Below are 11,062 nucleotides of genomic sequence, written 5' to 3' on the forward strand. Positions count from 1 at the left end.
GGATCATGAGTTCAAAGCCAGCTTCAGCAAAAGTGGGGAGCTAAGCAACTCGGTGAGACCCTGTCTCTAAATAAAATATAAAATAGGGCTGGGGATGTGGCTTAGTGGTGGAGTGCCCCTCAGTTCAATCCCTGGTATATTTAAAAAAAAAAAAATAAAGAAAGAAATAATTGTTAATGAAGCAACTCCCCTGGGCCCCCTTTCCTGCCTGAATCACTTCTCTCTGGCCCCTCCAGCCTACCTGTTTCCCAGCTTTTGGCCTTCCCACTGGCAACCCCCTCCTCCCATTACATACACAGGATGAGGGGAAATGAACAAGATAAAGGAGAGGAATGTAAAAGGACAAAGAAAACTTTAGATGTATAAAAGGGTTGGGACTTCTTCATCCAACAGATTCTGCCTTTTGGGGTCCCCTTCTTCCACCTGGGAGAAATCTGTTCTACTACTCTTTAAATGAAGCTTCTTACTTTCTACTCCACACTTACCTTGCTGTGCTTCTGCAGGACTCAAGGTAACCGGTAACCCTGCAAACCCTGCCCCACTCTTGTCTGTTCTAGCAAGCAAACTTAAAAAGATTTGCCTTGCATGTCTGGTGCCCCAGGAAGCACGAGGTAAGCAGAGCAAGAAAAGCTTTCAGACATCCTCCCTGGATGTTGGTCACCTGTGCCGTCATGGGGGAAACTCTGAAATCAGGTGCCTCCAAGGCAGATGGAAAATTAATCAAAAAGCAGGAATGGCACTTGGTACCCTGGAGACTTGATGTTTATTTATTTTCAATCCAGTTGAAGAAGATCAGCAGAGGATGGCTATGGAGGGGAAGCCAGAGATACCAGCAGGATCCTGAGTACCGCCTGCTCTATCCCATGAAGCCCAGAGCTTAATTAGGGGCTTGGTATTCTTCCATTTGTCTTTCCCAGAGGTGATATGCACTCAAGAGCTAGGCCCAGGACCTGATGCTTTTTCCTCATTATCATCAGGCTCTATATCTGATTTTTTAAAAAGCCAGAAATTCCGTCCAGTGAGCATGCTATGAAGAGTGATCCAGCTTGTTCCGGATACCAGAGCTTGAGCTCAGGTAACTGACCAGTCCAGAGTTTGGGGGCTGAGCCAACAATGGCACATAATAGATGCACAGTCTCTATGCACCCCATTGTTGCCGAGTCTGCTCTGCTCCTGCTCTCAGACTTGAGACAACTCTGTCTCCCATCAGACTCCTGCCCCTCCATTAGAACCCCTCGAAGGGGCAGCAGCCACTAGGGACACTGGAGACATGGGAGTGTTCTGCATGGGTGGCCACCTGGAGTAGGGTCCCTTGGCCACAAGTGCTGGAACTCTCTGTTGGTCCTTGTTGGGGCTGCTGCTGGTGTTGGGTATGGGTTTGCGGCCTTGTGAGATGGCTGAGCAAGGCACGAGTCATGGCTCTGGCCATCTTGGGGTTTCCTGAGGCCACCAGTCCCATCACATCAGCTTCTGTGTCATCCGGACTGACACGGAGAACGAGGGGGCAGGCCCAGGCACTAGTTGCAGACCTGTCCACTAGATCGCTAAGCAGAACCCCACTGCTTGGAGACACATGTCCAGACCCAAAGGAGCTGTTGAGTGAGGAGGTGAGAAGGAGCATAGCGCCGCTGCTGTCCACGGTGGCCAGGATGCTACTCACAGGGGTCACAGCAGTTTGCAGGAGGGGTGGGCAGGGGTCAGGGTGGGGTTCTCCAGAGTGCAGGGCTGCCTTCAGTAGTGCCAACAGTTCTGGGCCAGCTGAGGGACCAGGGGTGGTGAATAGAGTGCCTTGGGCCATAGAAAACTGCAGTGCTGGCACCAAGGTGGGCATGGGCCTAGCTGAGGGTTCCTCCAGCCCCAGATCTCTGGCCAGCAAACTCAGTAGTTCATCTCCAGCAAGGGCTGGAGTAGGGGTGAGTGCTGCCCTGCCTAGCACAGCTGCCAGCTTTGGGTTGGTGGCTCGGTCCCCAAGGCCCAGGGGGGTCCCGTCAGCATGGCAGAACAGTGGACACAGGCCCTTTGTGCCCTGGGTTGCTAGAGCCCTGGCCAGGGGTTCGTCCACCAGGAAGCCTTCTTGAGCCAGCATGGTTGGACCCATCAGCAGGCGTGACCAAGGCAGGTGGCCGAAGTGTGTATGAAGCAAATGCAGGGCAGGCAGAGCAGTGGGCAGCCCCAGGCCAGGGGCCAGGGTCTGGGCTGGGCCTGACATCAGAGCTGTTGTGTTTGCTGAGGAGCTATTATGGAAGAGGCCCCAGAACATGGCACCTGGCAGGAGATAAAGGGGTAACAAAGGGGTCAGGGGCGCTGGCCAGGACTGGGCTCAGAGCCACTCAGCATCCTCAGGTGAAAGGTTACTGACTGATCCATGAGCCTGGGGATGTATTATCCTTAAAAGGAGGACAAAAAGACACCACATCCCTAGAACATTCCTTTAATTTCCAGGAATCCCACCAGGTCAAGGCAACTAGAAGAGTGGGCTCTGGTCAGGAATGCCCAGATAAACTAGAAGGACATAAACTTTCTGTCATGTATGCTGGGAACTAGGGTAAGTTAGTATGAGCTGAAAAAAAGCTGGGTTTTGTTTTGGACATGTGCCAGGACAGCTGCTCCCGGGGACGCTGGTCATACAAACAGCAAAGCAACTACTACTTCTGCAACCCAACCTATAAAATTGCCCTTTTGGAAACTGGGACACATCAGGGCATTGTGGAGAGGGATGTACTTGTTCAAGGAGGCCACCTCTGGATAAAGTATCACAAGAGGAAAGAGATGGTACATTCAGGTGAGGTGTCGAAGGCACTGTGTGGAGCAGAGGAACACCTGCCCCACCCATCGCCAATGGACCTTCCTAGAAGCATTTCTCAATGAACCCCATATCTCCTATCCCCATATTGTCTTTCTTGGGCTCTTGACCTAGCCCACTGCCCTAGCACAACTGGGTAGGTAGACAGTACACCTGGGGTCAAGGTTATAAAGACCTGGGTTCAAGGGTCACAGCCTAGGGTTGAAGCCAGTCACATTACTTTCAAACTACAGAAAACAGAACAGTGCTGTTGGCTAGCTAGCCTTGAGGTCAAGGCCACTGACTGCCTGAATTTCAGGTCACAGCCCAGGGCCCTGATTGAGTGTTGCTGTCAGGGTCATGGGTCACTGACCTAGCCCTGTGGCATGAGGGTGCACCACTGCCAGACACAGAGAGGCTCCAACTCCAGCATCCACGACATTGCCCCCAGCAGCAAGTAGCTCTTGGCCCAGGTGGGAGCACGTGGCTGCAGTAAGGAAGGGATTGTTATGGGGGAGTGATGGGGACAAGTGACCCCTGACCCCTCCCCTCCCAGCACAGACCTGCAGGGCTGATGATGGCACCGTGATGGTATACTCCAGTGGGATGGGAGTGTACGCTGGCTGGAGGGGCCGCCACCGAGCCAAACCTTCCCGTCAAGCTGCCCCTCCGTTGGAACTGCCTCACAGCCAGGGAGCAGCTAACAGCCAGCAGCAGCAGAGCTGCCACCAGCCGGGCCCAGGCTCCGGGAAGCCCATCAACCTTGTTCCTGCAGAGACGGGTGTTCTGAGCTGGGGCTGAGGCAGGGGGATACCAAAGAATCCCAAGAGAACACAGGGAATGTTTCCCCAAAGGGTTTGATTTTGCAAGAGTCCAAGTTTGCCAAGAAGAGCAAGGCTTCCAGGCAGAGGGCTCAGCATGGGCAAAGACCCAGAGAGGGAAAGAGCTGGGGAATCTGTGGCCTGCTCTGGAGGGATTGTCTGTAGCAGGGTTGGAGAGGCAGGGGCCAGCCAGTTTGGAGAGAAGCCTGAAGGGGCTTGGCAGGCAGGAGAGAAGGCTGAAGAGCAGGGGCCAGCCAGGTGTAGCCCAGCCCTAATCCGTCCAGCAGGTGTGTGTGTTGGGGGGGGCGGTGGCTAGGGGCTGGGAACCTAAGACAGCCACGGATAGGACAGGGACTGGCTTGTACAGATGTCCCTTTGGACTCATAGACTTCTGACTGGTTCAGCGGGGTCTGGGGCTGCAGCCTGGGACCCCCCTCCCCCACTCATCCAGAAAGTCCCTGAAGCTGAGCCAAGCTTGAGCTGGCCCTGTTTGCCCTGCTTCAGGGTCCCAGAGAGAGGAACTTGACAGCCTCCAGTCTGAGGATCAGGGATCTACACCCCTCCCCAACTCACCCAGGGGCATCCAGGGGCCTCCTGAGGTAGAGAACCAGGGACTCTGATGTCTCCTCCTCTTCCTCCTCCAGCTCCTCCTCCTCCTCTTCCTCTGACTCCATGTTTGGCTCCCAGATTTGCAGCTTTTGATAGAGCACAGGCTCTGCCGAGGCTTCCATGGCCCCTGAGACAACCCAACCGTCGTCCTGCCAGCCTTCCGGGTTGAAACTAGGAGGCACTGCTCAGCGAGGCGGGCAGAAGGTGCAGTGGCCTTGGGGAAGGGTGGTGGAGGAATCTAGAACAGGTCTGGGCAGGGTGGGGCCAGGGAAACTGCGGGTGAGCTTGTCCCATTAGGGCATAGGGACTCTCATGACAGGTTCCCAGTGAGGCTGCCTGTCAGGACCTCAGCTCAGCAAGGTCAAGGAGCCTAGCCCCAAAGCCACGGACGTTGGAAGGGACATCCAAAGGCCTCTTTCTCTTGGGGGAGCAGCCCCGAGATTCCTGGCTTGCTCCAGACTCTAGGGACTGAGGACTCAGTAACTAAGGTTACTTGGCGGCCTGGGTGGTGGCTCAGCCTAGGACCCGGTCACGTGTGGGGGGGTGTTGTCTCCAGGTGGGGGTGTGGTCTCCAGGTGGGAACAAGGCTCTGAGGTCTGGGAAAAAACTTGGGCGGTGAAGGCAAAACCCGGGGCATGTCATGTGACTCTTGTCCAGCAGGCGGCGCCACAGACCTCTGTGGGAAGCTGCAGCCTGGAAACCACGTTTCCAAGCTCCTTCCCTCCAGGATTCACATCAAGGACTCGGTCCAAGATAAACAGCGGTATTTGTAACAGCCCCACATTAGACATTGTCCAAACACCCTTTGTCAACAGAACGAATGGTGTAAGTCATGTCAATGGGATGCTCTGCAACAGTGAGAAAGAGCGATCTACAATTATGTGCAATAAAATATATGGATCTTAAGAAACATGATGATGAGTGACAGAAGCTAGCCAAGAAAAGGCGCAGCAGTATATGCTTTCCTTTATTTAAAGCACAAAACCAGGAAAACTCATCTGCCGTTGGAAGTCACAGAGTGACTGGAGGAGGGAAGCTGGTGATGTCTATTTCTATTCTATTTTTTTTTTTATTTTGGAAAAGTTACATGTGTTTATTTAATAAAAAGTTTAATACGAAAATGTACATGGCCTAATTTGTATGTCATAGTAAAACAGGACCTTTGGAAAAGGGACATGGATTCCTCCGCCATTCTTTATCCTCATTCCAAGGCGTTTAACAGGGTGGAATTCTTCCTTCCTATTACCACTATTTCGGTACTGTTCTGTTGAGCATTAGTTGCCATCTCTGCACATTCATCTGTCACAAAATTCATAAAGGAATAAAATCCCCCAAATATTTCTTGGACATGTCTGCCACCATTAAACTTCAGTGAGAACTTCTTGTCCATCAAGTTTTTACCTCTGCAGGTGGCTTGATGGGCTCAGAGTAAATGTCTGAATCTTAATCCTGGGGTTGGTGACATGGATGTGCTGATTATGAAGGTACATCAGGAGGTACATTTATGAACCTGCAATTTTCTGTATACTGTATTTTAATTACAAAGTAAACAACAAAGCTCATGTATATTCTACATTAAAACAATAGCCATATCTCGTAGAGGTTGAGTGGAATGGTGGTTACCAGGGGCTGGGGAGAGCAGGGTGGGAGGGAGGGGAAGGGCTGATGGGTGGGTACTAAGTGACAGTTAGAAAAGGAGAAAGAAGCTCTGGGCTGCTATTGTACAGTGTGGGGATTATAGACAATAATTGTACACTGTACATTTCAAAAAGCTAGAAGAAGTGATTTTGTACATTTTCATTATAAAGAGATGATAAATAGGCTAGGCATAGTGGCACACATCTGTAATCCCAGCAGCTCAGGAGGCTGAGGCAGGAGGACTGCACGTTCAAAGCCAGCTTCATCAATTTAGCAAGGCCCTAAGCAAATTAGCCAGACCCTGTCTCCAAATAAAAAAATTAAACAAAAGGGCTGGAGATGTGGCTCAGTGATTGAATTCCTCTGGGTTCAATCCCCGGTAGAGTGAGGGAGACGGAGAGGGAGAGGGAGGGAGTGAGGGAGAGAGGGAAAGATGCATGCTAAATAAAGAGATAGATATGTTTAATTTGATATTTATTTATTTATTTATGGCACTAGGGACTGACTGAGGGGTACTTTACCACTGAGTTCCCCTCCCAGGCCTTTTTATTTATTTGTTTTTTTGAGACAGGGTCTTGTTAAGTTGCTTAGGGCCTCACTAAGTTGTTGAGGCTGGGCTCAAACTTGTGATCCTCCTGTCTCAGCCTCTTGAGGTTACAGGCATGTGCCACTGTGCCTGGCTCTTTAATCAGATTTAAATGTTAGACAATATATACATGCATCCAAAACATTCTACAGCACCCCAATAATATTTACAATTTTTGGTACAAATTAATAAATAAAAAGTAACAAAATGAAGACAACCAGCACAAAATAATCCTTTGATTTCACATGCTTCTCCAGTCATTTTTTTTTTCTCTTGGCATCCTCAAGTACAGGGGTTCTGTAACTTTTGTGTGTATCAGAATCACCAGGGAGCTTGCAAAATTGAATTGCTGCTGAGCAGGGTGCCCACTGGTGATCACAGTGACTATGGAGACTGAAGCAAGAAGATTGCAAGTTCAAAGCTAGCCTCAGCAATTTAGGGAGATCCTAAGAAACTTAACAAGACCTGTTTCAGGACAATTTTTTTAAAAAGAAAAGAAAATGGCTGGGGATCATGTGGCTCAGTGGTTAAGCACCACTGGATTCAATCCCCATAACCAAACCAAACCAAAACAAACCAATAAAAACATTTAAAGCACATAGGGTAAGGCTTGGTAAAGAACAGACCTCCCAAAAATGAGTTCTTTCCTTATTTCCTCTCTGCTCTTCAGGCCTCAGTCTCCCCCATGCTAAATGGTATGGATAATCTTCACTCCTGAAACTAACTTTTTCTCTCTCTCTGTCACACACACAAGAGACTGAGTCTGAAGTGTAAGGCTATAGATTGATTCATTTTTCTTATTCTTTTTTTTTAAAAAAATCCTAATGGCCATAACTGCACATTAGGGCCACCTGGAAAACTTAAAAAAAAATCCTAATACCTAGGCAGATCAATTAAATAACCAAAATCAGACTCTGTGGTTTGGAGATTCATCAACATCTTTAAAAATCTTCCTGGGCATTTTCAGTGTGCAGGTGTGGCTGAGAATCACTGCCTTATCTAACTCCCTAGTCTGGGAATTAGATAAGGCAGATAATCTGGAATCACCTGTAGTGTTTAAAAAAATCACCAACATCCGGGTTCCTCTCTGTCTCCCAGTCCCACACCAACTGAATTTGAATCAATATCTCTGGAAACAAAAGCCGGTGATTATGATAGTTTTAAAGCTCCCCTGGTGGTTTTTATTGGTATTTGGGAGATACCAATAATAGCAGCCTATAATATCCTCACAGATGGATATGGCAGATACTCTCCGAGTACCTAATCTAAGGCACCTGTGCTGGGGAAGACCATGAGGAGCCTGGGGAACAGCTGAAGGATGGATGTCCCTCAGTCCACAGAACATGTCCTCTAGCCCTGGTGGCTCCTGCTAACCAGAAAGGGATCCCAGAGATGGGAAAGATAAGGACCCAGCTGTCAGCATTTCTACAATCCCCTGGAACTCCAGAAGGGAATTTCCTGCTCAGCTCTCCAGGTCATATCTCAGATCTGCTAAGTGTGAGAGTATTTGTGTGGAAGCTTTTCCCTAGGTTGACTTTATAATTGGCCCCCATGGAGCATGCTAGGACTTGACTCTAATGGTAGCCATGGAGACAAGGTAGAATTTGGCCTTTCATTTCTCTGATTTGACCAGAATTTTTAGAAAAATCACTCCAGGGGATTCCAGTTGCAGAAACCACAGCATGGGGTTTTTAAGCAATCAGGACTACAGATGACAGGGGAGGTGGAATTAGAATGAGTAGACGCATTTGCTAGGATAAGTGCCCACTTGGGAAATGGAAATACCCACATCTTTCAGGGATTGTTGGATGTTGGCTCTGAACTAGTGATTTCTGAAGGCCACTGTCGTTCATTAGTTAGAATGAGAACTCTGATCATTGATAAAGGAGCATCTATATGTACATCTATATGTACTTCATGGTAGGTTTGATGGAATTCTGAACCCATCCTGTGGCTATTTCCACACTATGAGAATGTGGTTGGAAAAAATATTCCTTGCATTAATTATAATCTTTGCATCATTTCTCCAACTCATAGAATAAGAGATTTTAACATAATAAGAGCCAAGTGGAAACCTCAGGAGGGCTCCCTCTATAAGAGCAATAGAAAACCAAAATCAATACTGCTTTTTTGGAGGAATTGCAAAAATGCATGCTGCCATTAAACACTTGAAAGACAAAAGAGTACTGATTGCTCTCATATTTCAACTTAATGTAGTGGTCTGTATAATGCAGAAGATAGGTATTGAAAAAGAACTGTAGATACAGTAAAAACAGAAAACTCAAATTGCAGCTGCTATCCCAGGTATTTCTTTGTTGGGAAAAACCAACACAGCCCATGATGAACATTTTGTTCTTGATCCTGATAATCAGAGAGTCCAGAAGGTATTTGTTTTTACCTAGTAGGGTCAGCAGTACACTTTGCTGGTATTCCTTCAGAGTCATGGCACCACAGTTCTACAGCACAATGTCAGGGATACAAACTGTGGCAGCTGATTCTCAGATGAGGTGGAGACTGTGGTGCCCTCACCAGACATTTCTACAGTGTGATTCTGACTACGGTCCTGGCTGCATAACTTCTGAGCCAGTTCCCCAATAGCCCACCATCCATTTTCTGTGCCCACCGAAATTTCATATATTTATTTTCTACTTAAGTCCTGCAGAAATGTCTTTTGCTTACAATTAATAATGCCAATGAATGCACATACTTCTAGGAGTCCCTGGAGGGTAGCAAATGTCATCTGCAACTTGAAGTGGGAGCACAATGTAGTGCAGACACTGGCTCTCAGTCTCTAAAACTTCAAGAGGGCAAGAAAGACATTTGTGTGGTCCTGACCCTGCTGTTACCTAGGAAGTAGTCTTAGACCCAGACTTAGAATGGAGGAAGCTCAATTCCAGTAAGAGGTCATTTATCACTTAGTAAATTTCCTTTCTTTCTTTCTAAGGCTAGTGCTCTACCACTGAGACATCTCCCCAGACACCATTTAAAAAATGTTTTGAGACAGGGTCTCACTAAGTTGCCTAGGCTAACTTTGAATTTACAATCCTCCTGCCTCAGCCTCCTGAGTAGCTGGGATTACAGGCATCTGCTACCATACCCAGCCCCCCCCCCGAAATATTTCTAAAGCAGAAAGGACAAACTCTAAAGTGCCTGTGGTGTTGTTTTCATGGTAGCATCTAGTTCTTTATTCATTTCTTTTATCAAAAGCATTCCAATTGGCTTCAGGTACCAGCCCTTTTCCTTTGTGCTGAGAAACTTTGCAAAGGGTCTAACTCTATTTTGGCTCAGTCATTCCTAAAGTGTGAATATGATGTCAATTCTAATTCTGAATGTTCTCTGAGCTTTTCTGAGACATTAAATTCACACATCTGCAAGCAATGACAATTAGGTTACTTCTTTTTTTGTAGTGCTGGGGACAGAACCCATGGCCACACACATGATAGAAGAGCGTTCTACCACTGAGCTTATATCCCCTGCCTCTGAGAGTCTTATTTCTTGTAGGCATTACTTACTTTCATGAACATTCATCAGGTTTTTAGCTCATCTCTCTCCATTCTCCTAACTGAATCTAAATTTTCTAATGGGGTGTTATTCCTCCTCTATCCTATGGAGTCCTGGTGAGAGGTGGTACTGAGTTCTAGGATTTGGGGGCTCAGCAAGGGAGAAGATGACCACCAGGTGGCAGTAGCACACAATGAACTCTTGGGTAGGGCTTGGCCAGGGTGCTCATTAGGGGAAATCCCTCATAGCAGGAGACTTTCTATGGATAGTGCTGTGGGGCCTCCACCCAGAAAGGGAAGAAAGCAAGGGAATTCCCAGAGAGAGGGATCAGAAAGGGGATTTACATGTCTGCATGACGAGGGTGTCTCTGGGTCAAAGAAGTTCCAAAGGGCAGCAGTGGCTCAGACTTTTATAGTTGCAGGGCTTGGCCTTTTTATGGCCAGCAGGTGTTGGTAGAATCTGCAAAACAGGCAGGCTGTAAGTGGCTGAACATGTGCTTGCTTGGACTGTCCTGGAGGCAATTAGATGTGTAAACATTTGAGTTTGGCTCCACGGGTCTCTAACAGTCCTGTTGTGAAGAAGTAAAAATCATAGGGACCGATATGCAGGGCCCATGTTAGCCTATTTGTATGACAGAGGCTAATAATGTTCAGTGTGCCTCCCACCACAGGAGCTAAGGGAGCACATCTGTCCTCATGCGACCCTACCATACAGCCTCTGGGCAAACGTGTGGCTAAGTTGGGTTGACCTCCTCTCTCTCTGAATTTGAACATGTGACTTCCATTTGGAAATAGGAATTGTGGATCAGCCTGGTCCTACCAGGACACTGCCACGCTCCTTACTTCCTTGGACCTTTGGAACAGGTTTTGTTAACTGGGTCATCCCTCTTCTGATCCACACAGCACAGGAAATGATCCTGGTGGTATTTCCCCGCTTCTTCCCAAAGCATTTTTCTGTTCCTTTCTTCCTGCCTGGAACTCATAACCTGGACCTAGAGGATGGTGCAGCAAGAAGCTAAGGGAGTGTGGGCTCTGATGACTCCGCAACCAATGATATCAGCCCTGAACTCCCTACATTCACACTTTGGGTCCTATGGGGAAAAGAAACTTATTTGTGTAGCTGTGA

General features: G+C 48.0%; 1 protein-coding gene and 1 long non-coding RNA gene across 2 annotated transcripts; one reads left to right on the forward strand and one right to left on the reverse strand.

Moving 5' to 3' along the window:
• Positions 1-744: 744 nt before the first annotated feature.
• Ggt6 (gamma-glutamyltransferase 6) lies at positions 745-4,766 on the reverse strand. Its single transcript, XM_013363774.4, has 4 exons — positions 4,177-4,766; positions 3,346-3,551; positions 3,156-3,269; positions 745-2,265 (listed from the first exon to the last, which is right to left on the reverse strand). Exons 1-4 carry the CDS (start codon positions 4,332-4,334, stop codon positions 1,226-1,228), a joined length of 1,518 nt encoding a protein of 505 aa, XP_013219228.2. The 5' UTR covers positions 4,335-4,766; the 3' UTR covers positions 745-1,225.
• LOC144376151 (uncharacterized) lies at positions 3,515-5,333 on the forward strand. The gene is made up of 2 exons (XR_013436279.1): positions 3,515-4,416; positions 4,873-5,333. It is a non-coding gene; the product is annotated as an uncharacterized LOC144376151 (long non-coding RNA).
• The last annotated feature ends 5,729 nt before the right edge of the window (positions 5,334-11,062 follow it).

The sequence above is a fragment of the Ictidomys tridecemlineatus genome, chromosome 3 (assembly GCF_052094955.1).
Source record: "Ictidomys tridecemlineatus isolate mIctTri1 chromosome 3, mIctTri1.hap1, whole genome shotgun sequence".
Lineage (NCBI taxonomy): Eukaryota > Metazoa > Chordata > Mammalia > Rodentia > Sciuridae > Ictidomys > Ictidomys tridecemlineatus.